Source organism: Hyla sarda, chromosome 4 (assembly GCF_029499605.1).
Source record: "Hyla sarda isolate aHylSar1 chromosome 4, aHylSar1.hap1, whole genome shotgun sequence".
Taxonomy (NCBI): domain Eukaryota; kingdom Metazoa; phylum Chordata; class Amphibia; order Anura; family Hylidae; genus Hyla; species Hyla sarda.
In genome coordinates, this window is record NC_079192.1 from 122,634,751 (window position 1) to 122,656,716 (window position 21,966).

General features: G+C 42.5%; 1 protein-coding gene across 3 annotated transcripts in view; it reads right to left on the minus strand.

Annotated features, from left to right (window-relative positions):
* The window catches only part of ANPEP (alanyl aminopeptidase, membrane), a 101,205-nt gene that overhangs the window by 34,299 nt on the left and 44,940 nt on the right, over window positions 1-21,966 (minus strand). For all 3 annotated transcript variants that reach the window (XM_056571975.1, XM_056571977.1, XM_056571976.1), the window contains exons 2-4: window positions 8,601-9,446; window positions 7,975-8,117; window positions 6,357-6,481 (exon numbers count right to left, since the gene is read on the minus strand). In XM_056571975.1, coding sequence (XP_056427950.1) covers window positions 6,357-6,481; window positions 7,975-8,117; window positions 8,601-9,229 — 897 coding nt within the window. In that variant the 5' untranslated portion in view covers window positions 9,230-9,446. The remainder of the gene's footprint in view (window positions 1-6,356; window positions 6,482-7,974; window positions 8,118-8,600; window positions 9,447-21,966) is intronic.

Sequence of the window (21,966 nt, forward strand, 5' to 3'; positions counted from 1 at the left end):
AGTTTTGGGCATCCACAACCCTGTTGCTAGCTCACTAGTTGACCTTTCTTGAACCACTTTTGCAAGTACTAACAAAGCATATTAGGAACACCTCACCTTCGCTTTTGCATATAGGAGGTATAAGCAGTAGAAAGAGAGAAGTGCTCATGCTGCTGTACAGACAGGGCCGGCCTTTGGGGTGTGCGACAGGGCGCCATAGCAACAGGGGCGCCTGGCGGGTGACACATCTCTTCTTTTTTTTCTTTACCTATTTCTAGGACGCTGGACCCTTAGGAATCATTGCAGGGCCGGTCCATTACACATAGCAGTCATTAGGGAGATGAGGAGCTGTGCATGTATGTTCTCTCTCCCCTGCTGTGGCTTATTGTGACCGTGCAAACTTACGTCCTCCCAAGACAGAGCAGGGGGATGTGAAGGAGCTGTGCACTTACGTCCCCTCCCCCTGCTCTGTGTTTTCCTTTCCCCGTGCAAACCTGAAAGCTCCCGTGGTAGATGATGTCCTGTGGAGACACAGCAGGGGGGGAGGGGCTGTGTACGTCCTCGGGGAGAGGCTGTGTACGTCCTCGCTCTCCCCTTGCTGTGTCTGCCTGTGTAATGCAGAGCTGCGTCCTCCATGGTGTGAGGTGAGATTTCCGGACCCGTGCAGTGACTGGGGTAGATGCAGCCTCACTGCACCGATTTCCGTCAGGGTAAGTGAACTTGCGGGCTGTTGTCGAGGTGATAAGAGGGGGGGTGGTTATGGGGATGATGAGAGGTGCAGGGGGTGATGGGGATGATGAGAGGTGAAGGGGGGGTGATGGGAATGATGAGAGGTGCCGGGGGGTGTTACGGGGGCGATGAGAGGTGCAGGGGGTGTTATGGGGATGATGAGAGGTGCAGGGGGGTGATGGGGATGATGAGAGGTGCAGGGGGTGTTATGGGGGCGATGAGAGGTGCAGGGAGGGGTGATGGGGATGATGAGAGGTGCAGGGAGGGGTGATGGGTCTGATGAGAGGTGCAGAGAGGGATGATGGGGATGATGAGAGGTGAAGGGAAGGGTGATGGGGATGATGAGAGGTGAAAGGAGGGGTGATGGGGATGATGAGAGGTACAGGGAGGGGTGATGGGGAGGATGAGAGGTGCAGGGAGGGGTGATGGGGATGATGAGAGGTGAAGGGAGGGGTGATGGGGATGATGAGAGGTGAAGGGAGGGGTGATGGGGATGATGGGAGGTGCAGGGGGGGTGATGGGGATGTTGAGAGGTGCAGGGAGGGGTGATGGGGATGATGAGAGGTGCAGGGGGGTTATGGGGGTGATGAGAGGTGCAGGGAGGGTAATGGGGTGACGAGAGGTGCAGGGGGGTAATGAAAGGTGCAGGGGGGGGTTATGGGGGTGATGAGGAGAGGGGGGTTATAGAATTGATGAGGAGAGGTTTGGCGGGGGATTTGTGGGTGATGAGGACACAGAAAATAAGAGGGGGTGTATATGTATATATGATGTGTATGCATGTATGTCAGAATTATATTCAGGGTACAGTGTGTGGCAGTATTATATTCAGAGGGTACAGTGTGTGGCAGTATTATATTCAGGGTACAGTGTGTGGCAGGATTATATTTAGTGGGTACAGTGTGTGGCAGGATTATATTCAAGGTACAGTGTAAGGCAGTATTCTATTCATGGTACAGTGTATGGCAGTATTATATTCAGGGTACAGTGTATGGCAGTATTCTATTCATGGTACAGTGTGTGGCAGTATTATATTCAGGGTACAGTGTGTGGCAGGATTATATTTAGTGGGTACAGTGTGTGGCAGGATTATATTTAGTGGGTACAGTGTGTTGCAGCATTATATTCCGGGTACAGTGTGTGGCAGTATTATATTCAGTGGGTACAGTGTATAGCAGTATTATATTCAGTGGGTACAGTGTATAGCAGTATTATATTCAGTGGGTACAGTGTATAGCAATATTATATTCAGGGTACAGTGTGGGCAGTATTATATTTAGTGGGTACAGTGTATAGAAGTATTATATTCAGGGTACAGTGTGTGGCAGGATTATATTCAGTGGATACAGTGTATAGCAGTATTATATTCAGGCTACAGTGTGTGGCAGGATTATGTTCAGTGGATACAGTGTGGGGCAGCATTATATTCAGTGTACAGTGTGTGGCAGGATTATTTTTAGTGGGTACAGTGTACAGCAGTATTATATTCAGGGTACAGTGTGGGGCAGTATTATATTTAGGGGACACTTTCTGTCAAGGTTATAATGATTACTGTCTTCATGCAGAGGATGAGGATCTGCTGACAGTGAGGAGCCAATGATGTCTGGATGTCAGACTCTGCAGAGAAGATGGAGCTGGAGGAAAACTTGGTCTCTGGACCAGATGAAGAAGAAAAGATAACAGAGAAGATATCACTCAAGTCAGAAGACGTCACTCAGGTCACTGACATCATTGTGTATTCTCCTGACTGTCCCATCAGAGCTGTAGTCACTTGTAAGTTCTGCAGAGATGATGGGTAAAGCTGTGTCCAATCTGTGTCTCTCCAGCTGTTACAAAACTACAACTCCCATTGCCTGAGGCTCTCCAGACATGATAAGAGTTTTAGCTTTCCAACAGCTGGAGAACCCCTTCAACCGAGATGATCGATGGAGGTCCCAGCAGTAAACCAATGCTCGGACCACCCGCGATCTATAACTTATCCTTAAAATAATATTGTGCAAGGTTAGCTTGCACAGGGCGCCTGAACACCTAAGGCCAGCCCTGTGTACAGAACACTGGTGAGGCCTCACTTGGAGTATTGTGCGCAGTACTGGAGGCCGTATCTCCAGAAGGATATAGATACTCTAGAGAGAGTCCAGAGAAGAGCTACTAAACTAGTACATGGATTGGAGGATAAAACTTACCAGGAAAGGTTAAAGGACCTTAACATGTATAGCTTGGAAGAAAGAAGAGACAGAGGGGATATGATAGAGACTTTTAAATACATAAAGGGAATCAACACGGTAAAGGAGGAGAGCATATTTAAAAGAAGAAAAACTACCACAAGAGGACATTGTTTTAAATTAGAGGGGCAAAGGTTTAAAAGTAATATCAGGAAGTATTACTTTACTGAGAGAGTAGTGGATGCATGGAATAGCCTTCCTGCAGAAGTGGTCGCTGCAAATACAGTCAAGGAGTTTAAACATGCATGGGATAAGCATAAGGCTATCGCTCATATAAGATAGGGCCAGGGACTATTGATAAGATTCAGATTATTGGGCAGATTAGATGGGCCAAATGGTTCTCATCTGCCGATACATTCTATGTTTCTATCTCATTGTCTAGCCATCCAAATTTAGCCTTTTCATGTTGATCACATCCTTAAATTTGGCCATTTTTCCTGCTTCCAACACAACAAATTGTGGATATGTCAGTTCATTTGCCGCCACCCAATAAAAAGTGTCATTAGGTAATCAATGTAATTTACTACACCTGTCAGTGGTTTTATGTTATGGCTGATCTGTGTATATTGAGGCGTTTAACGGATTTAATGCACAGATTAAATCCAGATTTACTATTCCCAACCTGACAGTTTGGTGTTCGTTTTTTACATCACACTATGTTGCGTGTGCAAAAATTGGACAGGGAGGAACCCATATAACCCCAATTGCATTTTTGACCTATAAAGTGGGATTGTCCACAGGTTTTTTTTTCAATTCCCGACAGATTCATTATTAAAACCAATACAAAAATGCTGGGTTTATTTCACAAATCATAATTATTGACATTTATCAACGGGTTTAGTCAGGTTTTCTGTACTATAATTGTCGCAAAATTGTCACAACTGCGACTACGCGATTTTTCGAGCAACATTTTGACTGGAAAGCGGAAAAGCAAGTTTTCCAAAAATTAACTACGTAGTAATAATTTTAAAATGGACTACGGATAGTCAGGTATTTATTAACTGCGACAGTATCAACTGCGCAAAAAACAGGGTTAAAAATTTACTACATTTACTCCAGCTCAAACATGTAGCAGAAAAAGCTACTACCAAAGTAAAAAAGGAAAAATTGCTTACGTGAAAGAAAATTATCAACAGGCTGAAAGCAGTTGATAAATAAGTCACACATAAGCAAAAAAAAGTAAGGAAAAAATTACTAAAAAAAAGGAACACATAAGCAAACATTGATAAATGTCCCTCTATGTGCTTAGAAAAAAATAACAGAATTGTAAAAGTAGAGAAATTACTGTGTTTTTTTTTTGTATTATAACTTTTTTGTTAATAGTTTGTTTAAACCCGATTACAGCACAATGCATTTATAATTGATAGGCCACAATTTTACCAAAGCTGGTAAAAACAAACCTAGTCAGATAATATCTTTGTAAGAAAAAAAAAATAACAACAATAAAATCTATGTTTCTGTCAGGTAAACATTTGTATCTACTTTTCAGTTATTTTGTGTGGGTTTTTGTCATTTATATACACAATATCAAAACTCTATTGGTTGTCCTTGAAAACAGGCGATTTAACAACATTCTATAGTAGGACATGTAAAGAGCAGATAAACTCTAAGGCTATGTTCACACAAGGGAATGTTCACATGTAAAATCTCTGTGCAGACAATCCCCTGACAGCAGATCACCGGCAGAACATGCTGCCGCTAGGACTGCTCGCAAATGCGCTGTCTCATAAATGGCAATGCATTTCTGTGCAGAGTCCGCAGAAAGAATAGACAGTCTAATCTCTATCTGTGGACACTGGAATTTAAATTTCTACCCCAAATATATTTAGCGTGGAAATTCTGCTATGTGAACAGCGCATTCGCATTGAAATCAATGTGACTCTGCAGCAGTAGAATGTCCGTGCGGAATACCGCTCAAGTTTTGCCCTTGTGAACATACCTTGAGGCTATGTTCACATGATTCAACTGCTGTTGAAATTCCATCATGTGAACATAGCCTCAAGGTATGTTCACAAGGGCAAAACTTGAGCGGTATTCCGCACGGACATTCTACTGCTGCAGAGTACCATTGATTTCAATGGGATTCTGCGGCACTGTTCAAAAGGCAGAATTTCAGCAGCAGAAACATCTGACGTGGAAATTCAGATTAATGAAAAAATAGTCAAGTCGATTGTTTCTGCAGAGTCCACAAGGAAATGCATTGCTGTCCATGAAACGGTGCATTTCCGTGTGGTCCTAGCGCAAGCCGTTTGGTCAAATGTGTGGAATGTCTGCACCTGTTTTTCATGCGGACATTGCGCACATTTCGTGTGAACCCTAAGGGTTCATGAACAAGAGCTATATCAACCCTCTTCCTCCATATGCATCAATCTACTATGGAGCAAGTTCTCCTGGGCAGGTGTACAGCTAGTTTCCCGCTACGAGTTTGAACGGCAGCGGATTTTCCACATCTGCTGTGGATTTTTTTGCTGCAGAGATTCCGCTGCTTATACTCACAGCTGTAAACTCACTGCAAAACCACCTGTCTGAACTTACCAGTACAGAGGCTCTTTAATGTTTTTTTTAATTTAAACAAATTGAAATGAAATTGGTGATGTACTCTATTGGATTCTAAATGTACTGAGGTATTCTGCACTAGCTGCTTTTATTGGAGTTTTAATGCATGACATTTTAAAGGGTCTAAAGTAGGCTGTACTAAGGCCCTATTAAAGGAGAAGTCTAGGCTCCATGTATTATCATACAGGCTTCATACACATTCATCATGTAACTATAATGGAATTGTCAAGCAAAGCATTAAAGGGGAGGCCCAGTGAATATTGCCATATTTCATATTTCATATCCACAGGCTTGGGCATAAGTGTCTAATTGGGGTGGGGGTGGGGTAACCACTGAGACCTCCCACGATCTTCAGAATAGGGCTCTAGCTTTCTGAGAGAGCGCATGCTGTAGACAACACACACGCTGGAGTGCTGTTCCGGGGTATCTATGTATTTCTTTAGAGGTCACAGAAGCAGCTTGACACTACTTGGGAATCTTTGGTGCCCCCATAGAAGTAACTTCAATGTGTGCAGTAGACAGCACTCCCTGGGGCCCCGCTATGGAGGTTACGGGGGGCCCAGTAGGTAGACCTCCCAAATCAGATACCTAATCTCTAGAAAGGGGATACGTTCATTTTCTCTGGACAACTTCATTAGCAAATATGCTCAACAACACTTTTTGTAAATGTATTGCAAATTACTGTGCAAATGAAGAGCTTTTCTTTAGATAGATAGGGGAGGGGGGGGGGGGGTGTTATTAAATCTTGTGCAGGGGAAAAGTTGACCAGTTGCCCATAGCAACCAATCAGATCCAACTGCTCCACTTTTTTCCACAGCACAGGTCTTGATAAACCTCACAGATAGATAGATAGATAAATAGATAGATACTCACCCTTTCATCACCAACAGATGCAAACTCAGAAACTATAAAAGCCACTAGATAGGTGGACATCTTTGGGGATTTTTCAAATACTGTGATGTTCCAGGCTTCACTTCCCCACTGTTCAGTACTCACGCCTGGAAAAAGAGCATTTTTGTAAAATAGTATTAAAAGAACCCAGTACAATGTGTCATTGTGAACATGTTTTCTCCCTCTCTCAGTCTGTCTCTTTCTACCTTTCTCTCTTTTTCTCTAGTGCTTTTCTCAAGTTCCGTTGTCAGAAAAGTGTTCAAGAATGTTAAGTGAACATTAGGATGGGATTGGTGAGGGCTATTCTAGATCTTCATGGGTGCGGTATTAGCCCTACTTCCTTTTCAGGCTGAAAGTCAGCAATGATGTGAATAGATAAACTTGGATTGTGCTTTGTTCTCTGCCAGCCTGGGAAGATTTTGGTGGCATGGACGGAAGCTGTAGCACCAATAACTGTCTGTGGAACGGCAAGCTGCTTATGCTGTCCCCAACATGCTGTCAAGTTGTATTAGCAACCAAGCATGCTCAGGTTTGTGCATCCTCATCACTGCTGCCCGTCATCCTGAACAGGAAGGTGGTGTAAGGCTATGTTTACATGGGGGGATGCCCGCATGGAAAATCACTTGGCGGACCTTCCCCTGACACCGGAAGAACATGCTGGTTCTAGGAATGCTCAGAAATGCACCTTCTCATAGACGGCAATGCATTTCCTTGCAGAGTCCGCAGAAAGAATAGACAAGTCTATTCTTTCTGCGAACACCGGAATTTGAATTTCCATGCCAGATGTTTCCGTGAACAGTGCAGCAGAATCCCATTGAAATCAATGGCACTCCATCCTGTGAACATAGACTAACTCTGCTCCAACACAGATATCAATCACTGCTCTTTCTTCATGTAAAACATCCTACACATCCTATATTCATGGGTGGGTTTTTGTTATTATGACAGTTTGGTGACCATTTTACCCTGACCTCTCATCACTGTCCCCATACTTTCCTCTCTTCCCCCACTTTCCTTCTCCTGTAGGATACAGAGATTATCCTATGCTGTTCATTCAACTACTAAGATTATTACATATGTGTTGCTAAACTCCCACATTCTTCCTTCTTCTCTTTACAAAAATGATTTGCCAAATAATGGTATGCCCATTATAGTTTACTATGCAAATATTATAAACACATTTGCTGTATATATTGTATGCTTCTGTATTCTGTCATCCCTAACTTTGCTTATATGCTTATAAAGCTTTCCAGCTTAAATCTTAAAGTGGTTGTCCTGGGATGAAATTTAAAAATAAAGCATATTTGCCTGCCTGTTGTTCTGGCAGCTTCCGGTCTCCGATGCTCTCTGCTTCCGATGGCTTTCTGACCCTGCAGGAACTGTCTGCATAGCCAATAACTGGCCACAGTGGTGACCACCCGAGCCAGTGATTGAGCTGACATCTCCTGCAGGGTCAGCATGTCACCAGAAGTAGGAAGAGGCATAGAGTACCAGGGTCCAGGGCAAGGTGAGTACACTATATTTTGTAGCACCTGGGGTCCTTCCAAAGAAAAGACAGTAGCACAGTTTTCTATATATTCTTATAAAATTAAATACTTACTTAAAACATTCATGTTTGACAGTGCCACATAATTCGGCTTGTGTCTTAGGGTGATGTTGAAAGTAGCTTTCAATGCCGGTTCATCAAAGCAGGGGAATGCCTTCCTTGCATCAGGAGCCTGCATTTGAGTAGTGGCTATGATCCTGTTGCCAAACAGATATTTTAATGAGAGAATACAGAATTCAATAATAAACATAACTAAATGAGTATTAAAAGCATTTCTGTTCAGAATAAAAAGTCAGTAAATATAAAAATGTTGATATGGGAGCAGCAGAAGTATCAATGTAAAATAAGAAAATGTTGTTGTTCCAGCTTGTTGAAATGAACATTTAACCATCTACTCTTAGGCTAAATTCACACAGCATACAAAAATATGGCCAATTAGAGAGCTAAAACGAACATCAAAAATATTAAAGAAATCTTTTCCATAATCTGAAGTTTTGGTCATTTTTAGGGAGACTCCTATAATGCAAGTTAAAAGCAGCAATAATCTTGTACTGGTAAATGAAATGAAAAAGTAGACAGATAGATAGATAGATAGATAGGCAAAACATAATTAATGTTACTTGTATGATAATAATAATAATAATTATTATTATTATTGTAATAACAATATTATTACTTACTTGGTCACACCATCTTCTACATATTCACTGCGGTAAAATCCTGCCAGATCATCAGCCAGTTCTCCCGTATATATTGTGTGAAGAATATATTTTTTTAAAGGTAACAAGTTAGCATTGAGATGCAATACTAAATAGTCAGTCTTCTCTACCTTAAAAAAATGCATGATGGGGATATTATTGTTGTCTGCATCAGTCAGCACTGGATCTACAGTATAGTTGAGTTTTTTGCTGTGGATAATAACAGTGTCTGTAGCTACATTACATGTGAAATAAGCCTTGCTTTCCCCATGAAAGATATAGAGCCCCTCATTATTTTTTGTTAAAATGGGCCTGAGGTCAACATCATAGTGTTGTGGTGTAAGTTGGTTTGGAAGCCGATAGTTATCCCATGGTTCTTTGGATGCAGGAGCTGTAGTTGCAGGATTTACTGATGATGTGGTTCTAGATGAAGAGGAGGCGGTGGTGGTCGTCGTGGTCGTTGATGTGGTTCCTCCATTTTCTGCCTTATCATTGCTGGACTTCTCATTCGCATAAACAACTGCTAGAGCAATTATTGTAGCCACTGCCGCTATGGCAAAGAAGATGGCCACAAAGGCCACAAGCTTGCTCACATAGAAGCCTTTGCCCATTGTGTAAGAACTAGAGAACTAGAGAAAAGAGATGCTGTCCTTTATATACCTCCTCACACTCCAGGGGTAGGAGTTCACACTTCACTTCAGTTAATTTGTAACTAGTTGGGGCAAAGGTTGCAAGTCGGTCAGATGAACTGTCTATCCCAATCTCCAGCCCGTGTCCTTCACTTTGACAAACCAGTCTGTTAATACGTAGCTGATGTGTACAGTACACCTATGGGAAAAGATAACATACTTCAGCCAATTATATTCTTTTTATTCACTGTTTTGCTCATATTACACATCTGCAGGGTAACATTTCTTTAAGCATATTTAAAGTATTCTACATAGTTGCAAGAATTCAATGGTTCCTTACAATGTAAAATAGAGCGGTGCTTCCCACCCTAAGGTAGGAAATAATGTCCAATAAGAGCTTACCAATATGTTAGATATTACTGCACACTCAATGGGTTCTAAAAGGTGATGAAATTACAGATGTGACAACAACCCTTCCCCAAACAAAGGCAAGACAAAAATAAGTATGCCCCTCAGTCATTTAGCGATGGGACATAATTTGCATTATGCACATAGTAATGCATGTGTGTCTATAGATGTAGTAGAGTGCACCACATGTACCTTAGCAAAAGAGAGTTTGTCATTTGTTTCAAAATATGGTCATTTCGTAGAATATTGTTTTTGCTTTAAAAAAAAAAAACCTCTTAATGTTTAATGTAGCACTTTTGAAGGTTTGATATGTAAAATCGGTGGATAATATACTTCTGTTATTGTCTAAATAAAGTCACAGACTCTCTTTTAGCTCTAATCCTACTTATGACTGATATAACTTATTATATAGTTTTTTTTGTACTGTACATAATTGGCTTGTAGGTTATTATGAGCCAATTCTGTACAACTCGAAGCTAGGTTTGTGTGCATGAGTCTGTCCTTTGCCAGTCTGAGATATACCAGCCAACTTCCATCTTAACATACTTTTGTTTATTCATTATTCTAATTGTTTCATGTATTTTATTCTATAGGTCCAGTGATGGAAAATCATGTGGATGAGGAGACTTATAATAAAAGTTATATCGGTGTCCTGCAGGATGCCAAAAGGGGTAAAGGATATATAGACACAAGAGACTAGACTCTGAATCTGCCACTGATATCATATGCAACAAAACATATATGTAAATTTTTAACATGGAAGCCTGTGGACAATGTATATGATTGTGTGTCTCATGAAGTCTTCCATTGGAAGTATAGATAGGGCCGTATTTGCAGCTCATACTTCCCTAGGCACTCAGAATTCCACATTTGTAGGAATTTTTTCATGCAGATCTGTCACAATTACACAGCAAAAACACATGTATTACATGCCTATTCTGCTGGAGATTCACAATGGATCTCGCTCCTATTAATTACTAAACTGCCGTACCACTCACACCCCTGCCATGAAGGACTATATATAAAAAATATAAATCTTAAAGGGGTATTCTGGCCATAGACATCTTATCGCCAACAACCCCCTGTGATCTCTGTGCTGCACCAGGCATGCCTCTTTTTCCGGGGTTGGAGACATGACGTCAATGGCTGGAATACCCCTTTAAAAGAAATATATTCTGTATTTGTTGACTACACAGAATGTAACACAGAACCACCCATGTCCACTTCTCTTGCTCTAATGACATTCATAATGCTTATATTTCTTTCCATGATATATATGTTGGCCAAAACTCTATAAATATTAAGTGAACATTAATTACATCCTGTGTTCCACCACAACCATACTTGACTGTCAGTACAAAAGAAAATGATATGAAGAAAAGGACTATAACGGAAAATAAACAGAATTTATATAGTAAATTAAAGAAAGGAAGGGGGGGGGAGGGGAGAGTAGGGGGATGGAGCTACAGCTTTCCAATTAGTATTTCAATGAAAACATAGGAAGATGAGAGGGATGAGTTACAGTATGAGACCTACACAGCACAGTTGTTACATTATACCAGGCTGTTCCCTCCCAACAAGCATGGATAGAGAAATGTATATTTAAATGGGCTCTGTCATTGAAATTATTTTTTACATATGAGACAGTAGGTAAAATAAAAAAAAATATAAATATAAATCTGGCCACTAGGGGTCTCCTTTCTGGTCCAGACCACATTCTGTCTGCTCAAAAGCACAGACTTTGGTCTCCTTCTGGAATGGCAGGAGACCAAACTCAGGAAGTGCAGTCAGGCCATATGCTGTGAGTAGCACTTGCTCTCTGCCTGTGTATGAAAAAGGGAGAGAGAGTGCTATAGCCAGACTGCACTTCCTGAGTTTGGTCTCCAGCCAGGAGACCAAAGTCTGTAGCCAGATTTATAAGGCCATGAAAGTGTCATAAAAATATGTTGTTTTTTTTACAGGGAGTAAATTACAAATCTTATTTATTTTACCTGCTGTCTCATATGCAAAAAAAATATTTTTAATGAAAGCAGCAAGGGAAAGTGGTAATATGCAGGCCACACTAAACATTTCTGCCTGCGCTACATCTCAATGCATGGGAGCATGTATACATTTTTAAAAATGTATATTACATTTCTTTTAATTCTCCACTGTCAGATAAATTTTTATAAGATACTAAATGAGTTCAATAAAGTATGGCGTGCAAGGTAACTATGTAACAGTCGAGAGACAAGGTTTGGAGTTCCTTGCCACCAATGTAAAATCTGTACCAGTGGTCTCATTATGAATTATGAAGATTAAATGTGAAGATAAATCATGTCCAGTAAACATAAAGTAGTACACAATAATACCTAGCCTACTTTATATAAATAAAATGAAAAGTGCCACAAAAACGAAATTAACTCATAAAACAATCCCTATTAAGTTTAAAGGTGCACAACAAGGGTAACAAAGGTATCAGCAGAAATATCCCAAATTATTATTACTTAAGGGGAAGGAAATGTGATTTAAAGAGGATTCCCAAAAACTACTTAATCAATAAAGAGCCCTATGTGCCCAGATCACACATCTTTTTATAGTTTCTTGATACGTCCTTCCGTTTCTGAGATATGTGAGTTTTTAGGTTATTGTCATGATTGTCAGATTGTCATGAACTTTAACTTATCCACTAACTTGTCCAGCCAAAACTAACTTATGCCCTTTAGGTAGTAATAGTATTCTTCTTTAGGAATTAAATAGTAGCCCATTTTAGGTAGTAATAGTAGCCCCCTTAGGTATTCATAGTATCTAATAAAAAAAAACACTCATAACATCTGTTCATGAGATTCAAAACTAGTGCTACTAACAGTAATATTATTGTTATTAAAGGACATCTGTAGTGCAATATAATTTATGGGACAGGGCCGCAGCAGTCTACAGGAAGTGCAGTGTCCTCCCCAACAGAAAGCCACGGCAGACACGTCCCGTCCATGTTTCTTTATATTGCACTACAGATGTCCTTTAAAATAGTAGTTGTAATAGTAATAATAATAATAGTATAAAAGTAAATTATTTAGGATGGACATTATCTCATGTCACAATTAAGCAAAGTGGTTGTATTAAGATTAGCAAAACATTGTGTGCAGTCTTCCATAAACAGTGTCACTCTCATCTAAGGGTTGTGCCCAATACTGCAGTTCAGTTGCATTCAATTGAAAGTTAGCTGCAAATTCAGACACATGCCACAAACAAGAGAGGGCGCTGTTTCTGTAAGAAAACTGACTTGTTTTGTAATTTCATGCATCTATTTCAGGTAATCTCCCTTGATTCAAAAACTTATTGAGTAACTTATTCCTAAATGCTGCAGGCGAGGCCTAATGCTTAAAGGAGTACTCTGGAGCAAAGTTATATTAGGGCATTGCACAGCTAGCAAGAAGTTATATAAGAAAGTCAATTACCTCTGTAGTCTCACTTGCACGCATCCCCGACTTTTCTGATATCCGGAAGTACAGCCTGTCTGCCAGAATTATGAATTTCGTTCAGCCGACTGCAGCCATCCTGTAACGAAACGTTACCGCTCTCATAGTCCTCCCCACTCTCAGCCAGCCACGATCCGGTCACTCCCATCCTTTGCATATTCATCTGGTCTTCGTTTGCACAGCCGTCATTGGCTGGCCTGTGCAAACGCGTCAGAATACCCTGCGCCTATCAGCGCGATCGGGCCGCGCATGTGCACATACCATCTCCCCGGAATCGGACATATGATTACTGTAGGCCATTGATATCCCTGATAGTTACTCTGGTTTACCAATCAGGGATATTCTACAAACTACTTAGTAACTTTTGTAGTGTAGCCTCAATTCAGAGCGCATGCGCTACTTGAATACAGTAAAGTAATCCATTACAAACTTCTAAGGCACCACGGGAGATGTAGCTATGAGAGCAGCGAGTGCCCGCATAGCTATATCTCCACTGGGAGCCGAGTGCAGCGGTGGAGCTCCCTTTCATTGGTGGGGGGGGAATGGAGGGGGAGGGAGACAAAGATGATAGGGGAGTGTTTAGGGGCATGGGCGACAGCGGGGAGGGGCGTTTTCATTAAAGTTATTAGGGAGGGGAGAGCAGGAAGGAGGGGAGGGGTTGAGGAGGAAGGAGGCACGGAGGGATCGGAAATTGTAGCAATGCAGCATGGGGGATGACGATTTTTACGTCATCCTCCACACCACCATGACCAGAAAGTGGCAGAAAATACGGGGCCCCGCACCGGGAGAATGGCAGCACCGATTTCAGAAATAAGTACATGCGCAGAGAGGTACAGCCATGGGGAACATTTGGGGGGTATAAATTTTAAAATCAGAGTACTCCTTTAAGGTAGAGGCACAGGGATTATTAGAAAAAGAAGATTGAATATAGTAATTTAATATAGTTTAGAGCACAGGGCACATCTCAATCCATCAAATGTGCTTTGTGTTGTTTTACTTTGAAATCTTATAGTTTGATAGGGACTAAAGCCAACTGGAAATTTTATATTAATACAGAAGTGCCAGTGTGTGCACAACATTAAGCTAAATACAATGCAAAGATATACTCTCATGTACACAGAATGTATAGGTCTTTAAGGGGTATTCCGTCCAAAGACATGTTATCCCTTATCCTTTGGAGGATGTCTGATCGTGGGGGGGCCCGCCGCTGGGACCCCCCGTGATCTCCATGAGCACCCACATTTTATGCGGAACTGCTGCTCCAGTCTTTGGATGTGGGATAAGATGTCTTTGGCTGGAATACCCCTTTAAGAAGGGGTATGCAAGGAATCTGATAGACAAATGTGCCACTGCCCGCATTAATATATGCTGCTCTGGCTTTATTAGGAGGACCGCACACTGTGACCTAGATGACATAGATTTCCACAATAATTTATGCCAGCTACATTATAGTCTATAACGTAATGCGACCGCAACGCCTTTGCCGTGAAGCTTTTTATTTTTTTTAAGAGACATCTTGGCCAACTGGATGCAATTTTTTTGCACATAAGCATCAATGCACGAAACCTTGCAAGTTTTTTTTACACCAAGTGGTACCATTGTGTCCATTTGCTTAGTTAGTAAAACGAGTGGTGTACGGACCTATAGAAAGCCTCTAAAATTATCTATGAATCTGTACTCCCCATGCTCAGCTTTTCAAAGTGAACCTACCAAAAACTAAGGGTGCTGGGTGCTCATGTCCTCTGCACACACTATCACTTGTCAGAATTCTGTAAAATGAATAGGTACCCTTTATATAAAGACATTGGTATGGGTCCAAAACCAGGTGCAGAATAGGGTGGCCAAAGTAATTAAAGGGGGCCTTCCCTTGATCGATGGGGATTTACTCTTGGGGTCCCCAACTATCAGTAGCATTAATGTAAATGGGAATGAGCCACATCACAGTATTAAACACAGTCAATACCACATGTTTAGGGCTGTGCCTGTGTGAACAATGATTGGCATATAGCCCCTACATTCTGATTGTTGGGGATTCATGATGTCAGACCCCCACAATTGAATATTACTGCCTTATCCAAGGCATAGGCATTCGTTATGTTGCACTGAGCAAGCCAAATTGGGCATCATTTTTGTTGCAAATGCTGGAGCCTGGCCAACTAACTATACACTGCTCAAAAAATAAAGAGAAAACTTAAACAGCACAATGTAACTCCAAGTCAATCACACGTCTATGAAATCACACTGTCCACTCAGGAAGCAACACTGATTGACAATCAATTTCACATGCTGTTGTGCAAATAGAACAGACAACAAGTGGAAATTATAGGCAATTAGAAAGACACCCCCAATAAAGGAGTGGTTCTGCAGGTGGTGACCACAGACCACTTCTCAGTTCCTATGCTCAGTTCCTGGCTGATGTTTTGGTCACTTTAGAATGCTGGCGGTGCTTTCACTCTAGTGGTAGCATGAGACGGAGTCTACAACCCAAACAAGTGGCTCAGGTAGTGTAGCTCATCCAGGATGGCACATCAATGCGAGCTGTGGCAAGAAGGTTTGCTGTGTCTGTCAGCGTAGTGTCCAGATCATGGAGGCGCTACCAAGATACAGGCCAGTACATCAGGAGACATGGAGGAGGCCATAGGAGGGCAACAACCCAGCAGCAGGACCGCTACCTCCGCCTTTGTGCAAAGAGGAGCAGGAGGAGAACTGCCAGAGCCCTCAAAATGACCTCCAGCAGGCCACAAATGTGCATGTGTCCACTCAAACGGTTAGAAACAGACTCCATGAGGGTGGTATAAAGGCCCGACATCCACAGGTGGGGGTTGTGCTTACAGTCAACTCCGTACAGGAGGTTTGGCATTTGCCAGAGGACACCAAGATTGGCAAATTCGCCACTGGTACCCTGTGTTCTTCACAGATGAAAGCAGGTTCACACTGAGCACATCTGACAGATGTGACAGAGTCTGGAGATGCCGTGGATAACATTCTGCTGCTTGCAACATCCTCCAACATGACCGGTTTGGAGGTGGGTCAATAATGGTGGGGGGTGGCATTTCTTTGGGGGGGGGGGTACACAGCCCTCCATGTGCTTGCCAGAGGTAGCCTGCCATTAGGTACCAAGATGAGATCCTCAGACTTCTTGTGAGACCATATGCTGGTGCGGTTGGCCCTGGGTTCTTCCTAATGCAAGACAATGCTAGACCTCATGTGGCTGGAGTGTGTCAGCAGTTCCTGCAAGAGGAAGGCATTGATGCTATGGACTTTCCCAGACCTGAATCCGATTGAGCACATCTGGGACATCATGTCTCGCTCCATCCACCAATGCCACGTTGCACCACAGACTGTCTAGGAGTTGGTGGATGTCCAGGAGTCCAGGTCTGGGAGGACATACCTCAAGAGACTATCCGCCACCTCATCAGGGGCATGCCCAGGCATTGTAGGGAGGTCATATGGGCACATGGAAGCCACACACACTACTGAGCCTTATTTTGACTTGTTTTAAGGACATTACATCAAAGTTGGATCAGCCTGTAGTGTGGTTTTCCACTTTGATTTTGAGTGTGACTCCATATCCAGACCTCCATGGGTTGATAAATTTGATTTCCATTGATAATTTTTGTGTTTTGTTGTTAGTACATTCAATTATGTAAAGACGAAAGTATTTCATAAGATAAGTTCATTTATTCAGATCTAGGATGTGTTATCTTAGTGTTCCCTTTATTTTTTTGAGCAGTGAATAATAATAATATATTGTAACATTTTCATATATTTAAAGGGGTACTCTGCCCCTAGATAGGGGATGCCCCTGCCCGAAGGATAGGGGATAAGATGTCTGATCGTGGAGGTCCCACAGCTGAGGACCCCCCGCGATCTTGACTATGGCACCCCAGACATCATGTGCATGGGGAGAACTTTGCTCCGTGCCGGATGAATGGCGATGCGGGGCGGACGCTCGTGACATCACTGTCCCACCCCCTAGTGGCATCACAGCCACGCCCCCTCAATGCAAGCCCCCTCACGAGCCTCCGACGCTGCACCCGACACTCTAAACGAACTCCGGGTGCAGCAAGTCAGATCAGATAAGTTGTCTACGGGGGGAGTACCCCTTTAACCCCTTAAGGACACATGACGTACTGGAACGTCATGTGTCCACTCCCGATCTATAACGCGGGGCCACGGCGTGGCCCCGCGTCATAGCGGTTCGGGCCCGGCCTCTAACAACGGCCGGGACCCGTGGCTAATAGCGCGCGGCATTGATAGCTGTGCCGCGCGCTATTAACCCTTTAGACGCGGCGTTCAAAGTTGAACGCCGCGTCTAAAGTGAAACCGAAAGCATGCCGGCTAGCTCAGTGGGCTGTTCGGGATAGCCGCGGTGAAATCGCGGCATCCCGAACAGCTGACAGGACAGCGGGAGGGCCCCTACCTGCCTCCTCGCTGTCCGATCGCCGAATGACTGCTCAGTGCCTGAGATCCAGGCATGAGCAGTCATGCGGCAGAATCATCGATCACTGGTTTCTTATGAGAAACCAGTAATCAATGTAAAAGATCAGTGTGTGCAGTGTTATAGGTCCCTATGGGACCTATAACACTGCAAAAAAAAAGTGCAAAAAAAAAGTGAATAAACATCATTTAACCCCTTCCCTATTAAAAGTTTGAATCACCCCCCTTTTCCCATAAAAGAAAAAACACAGTGTAAATAAAAATAAAAATAAACATAAATGGTATCGCCGCGTGCGGAAATGTCCGAATTATAAAAATATATCGTTAATTAAACCGCACGGTCAATGGCGTGCGCGCAAAAAAATTCCAAAGTCCAAAATAGTGCATTTTTGGTCACTTTTTATATCATGAAAAAATGAATAAAAAGCGATCAATAAGTCCTATCAATGCAAAAATGATACCGTTAAAAACTTCAGATCACGGCGCAAAAAATGAGCCCTCATACCGCCCCATACACGGAAAAATAAAAAAGTTATAGGGGTCAGAAGATGACAATTTTAAACGTATAAATTTTTCTGCATGAAGTTATGATTTTTTCCAGAAGTGCGACAAATTCAAACCTGTATAAGTAGGGTATCATTTTAATCATATGGACCTACAGAATAAAGGTAAGGTGTCATATTTACCGAAAAATGTACTACGTAGAAACGGAAGCCCCCAAAAGTTACAAAATGGCGTTTTTTTTTTCAATTTTGTCTCACAATGATTTTTTTTCCCGTTTCACCGTAGATTTTTGGGCACAATGACTGACGTCATTACAAAGTAGAATTGGTGGTGCAAAAAATAAGCAATCATATGGATTTTTAGGTGCAAAATTTAAAGAGTTATGATTTTTTAAAGGCAAGGAGCAAAAAACGAAAATGCAAAAACGGAAAAAACCCCGGTCCTTAAGGGGTTAAAACAAAAAGGTAAATGCTCCGCTCTGCATCGCCAGTCATACGGAACGGAGCAAAGTTCGCTCCGTGCACCGGATGTCTGGGATGCCGCAGCCGAGATCGCGGGTTCCCCAGCGGCGGGACCGCCATGATCAGATTAGATGTCTAGGGGCGGAGTACCCCTTTCAAACAAAAATGTCAATGCTGTAGAAAAAAAGGCTGTGACTAACAGACTTCTTTTAATCTTCCTTATTCTTTTACTATGGGAGAAGCCTGTTTAGCAACTGAATAACATATATCCAATTTAATCTGGTTTACCAGACTTGACAGAAAACAAAACGCCATCCCAAGGGGTATAGCTGCTGGACCTGTTCAATGCATTTGTGATCGGGGCTCCATACGTGTACTAGTGACAGGAAAGATTGCCTACATACCTATACAAGATCTTACCCTAGCATAGCGGTCTGAGTTGTGCCATAACCGCGCAATGAGGGCACGCCTATAGAGGGCATGCACTATAGTGAAGGAATAAGATAAGGGAGGGTTGGGAGGGTTCCACAAACGACACGTGCTCCGCCCCTGTAGGAGAGGGGAGAGTTATATACACACGCCCCCACCTGTTCCCAATGAGCCCCACCTGGAAGTGCAGGGAGCGATAATTACTTCCGCCCCTCGCACAAACACAGCCCATCAGGCTTTATACTTGTGATCGGGGCTCCATACGTGTACTAGTGACAGGAAAGATTGCCTACATACCTATACAAGATCTTACCCTAGCATAGCGGTCTGAGTTGTGCCATAACCGCGCAATGAGGGCACGCCTATAGAGGGCAAAAAGCAACCATGCTAGGATGAATACAATTCCTGAAATAAAACATCCTACATCCAGCATCAATCTTCACATACCCGAAGTAGACTATACCTAATGTGCTGAAAGAGTAGCCCTGACCAACTAGTGACTACTAGAGGTGGTAACCATACCTTTGAAACCGTGGTAGTAACGTCCATCTGTAAAGAATCAACCTGAGAATAACCTTCCCTGCCAAATACTAACTGAACTATACCTATCACCATCCCTACTTGTGACATTACTTCAAATGGACACGGAAAGGCTAACTTCATGGCAGGTCTGACAAGCACCAATCCCCTGCTATTTAAGAGGCAAAAACTAAACTGACAGGTAAATGACAAGAAATACCTATCTACCTGATAGATCGTGTGGGTCATGTCGCATGACAAGGTTCACGAAGGCACCTTACCTGATTGAGACTGTAACAGACATACCTAACTAGCCACTGTACTGACCCAACTGGACTTGGAAGTGATGACCCATTGCAGATGACAGCTCCCTGCGAGAGCAACGTATCTGTAGACGTGACCAGTGTTTAGATGAACCATCATGTCTGTAGACCTGACAGGTCTTTGTGACACCGTCGTGCCTGAACCCGTCACAGGTCCCCGCGGAACCATCGAGCCTGTAGACATGACAGGTCTTTGTGAAATCATTGTGCCTGTAAACGTCACGGGTCTTTGTAAACCACTTTTTTTTTTTTTTCTCAAATACGTAAGTGTGAAATGCCATATTGAGATTGTATACTATCTGAAACGTGTCAGATTACCTACATAACCATGTCAAATCAATTGCTCTGAAATGAGACAGCAGCAACCATGATTCAATCCCCGATCCTAAAGAAATGAGTCATGAAACTGTGTATTAAATGCAGAATATATCTGCAACTAAATGCTGGCCCTCCTTAAAAGAGAACGTGCAATTATGCCGGATAGTTGAATCTGTGTACTATAACGAAATTATAATGTCATCGAGAAATACAACAGACGAGGTTGTATCTGACCTGAAAACGTGTCAGGTCATAACAAATATAACACACGACAAAATTGCTCTGAAAACGAGTCAGTAGCAACTGGCATTACCCCTTTTAACCTGAAGAGGAGTCAGGCAACAGGGTAACATCATGAGTATTCATGACAAGATACCTGTATGAAGCTGGAGTGTTGTTCTGAAGGCGTGTCAGTAACAAAAATGACCAATTGTGTCCAATACCCTAAGCAAAGGATCTACCTCCCCTGTGTGCACCACATGAAACATGTTAACCGTATGTGCGGCATAACCTGCTAACAGTATACCCAACTACAAGTCGCTACTCAATATGTTATTGCTCTGAGACATGTCTAACAATAACCTATGTGGTGCATCCCCCCCTGCAGACGTAGGAGGTTTAAGAATATGTGCTCGATATATCTGCAATGAATGTAAGCACCATATGAATACTGTAATCGTGTCTTGTAAATATATGTACAGCCAGAGGTGCAACTGCTATTCAACACTAGGAACGAATGCACATAACCTACCCGCATACAACTATGGTAGTATGCAACAAATGCTGTGTACTGGTGCATGTATCATACACAAGCTGGGAGCGTAAGTACCGTGAAAACGTAAGGAACGTTATGAATTTATGCTCTAACATCATTATGAGTACCTCATACATGCCTAGAAAATAAAGTGTAAACATATCTAAAAAGATAGACAACGTGCAACTATGCCGGATAGTTGAATATGTCTACTATAAGTAACTGATAACGTGGTCATGAAATACCACGGAGGAGGCTGTATCTGTCCTGAGAACGTCTCAGGTCGTGACAATGAACCACAATGTAATTGCTCTGAAAATTTGTCGGTAGCAACCGACATTAACTCCTTAATCTGAAGGAGTCAGGCAAATAGGGCAACATCCTAACAAAGCTGTATAACCTTTCCGTATAAACATTATGCACGAATATGCAGTATGAAAGCTATGAGCATGAGTACAGTAAAGCTACGGGAGCATATGTGTAGTGTAGACTCTAAGGATGGAAATGCAGAAAAACTATTACCCATGTGCAGTACAACAAAATAAAGCTATGAACGTAACCAGACTATGAGCGTAACGTGCAACTATGCCAGAGAGTTGAATCTGTGTACTATAACGAAATTATAATGTCATCGAGAAATACAACAGACGAGGTTGTATCTGACCTGAAAACGTGTCAGGTCATAACAAATACACTAACGACAAAATTGCTCTGAATACGAGTCAGTAGCAACCGACATTACCCCTAACCTGAAGAGGAGTCAGGCAACAGGTTAACATTGTGACTATTCCTGAAATTGGTTGCTCTGAATGTGAGTCAGTAACAACCGCGATTCAACCCCTGAAGGAACGAGTCACGTGACCGGGCATTGAAAAGCCGATTAGTGCCACTAAAATGATGACCACCCTTGAACGAGTACCTGTGCCGGATAGTTGAATATGTGTTCTATAACTAACTGATAACTTAGTCGTGAAATACAACAGAGGAGGTTGTATCTGACCTGAGAACTTGCAGGACATGACAATAAACAACAATGCGATTGCTCTGAACGAGTCAGTAGCAACCGACATTGACCCCTTAACCTGAAGAGAAGTCAGGCAATATG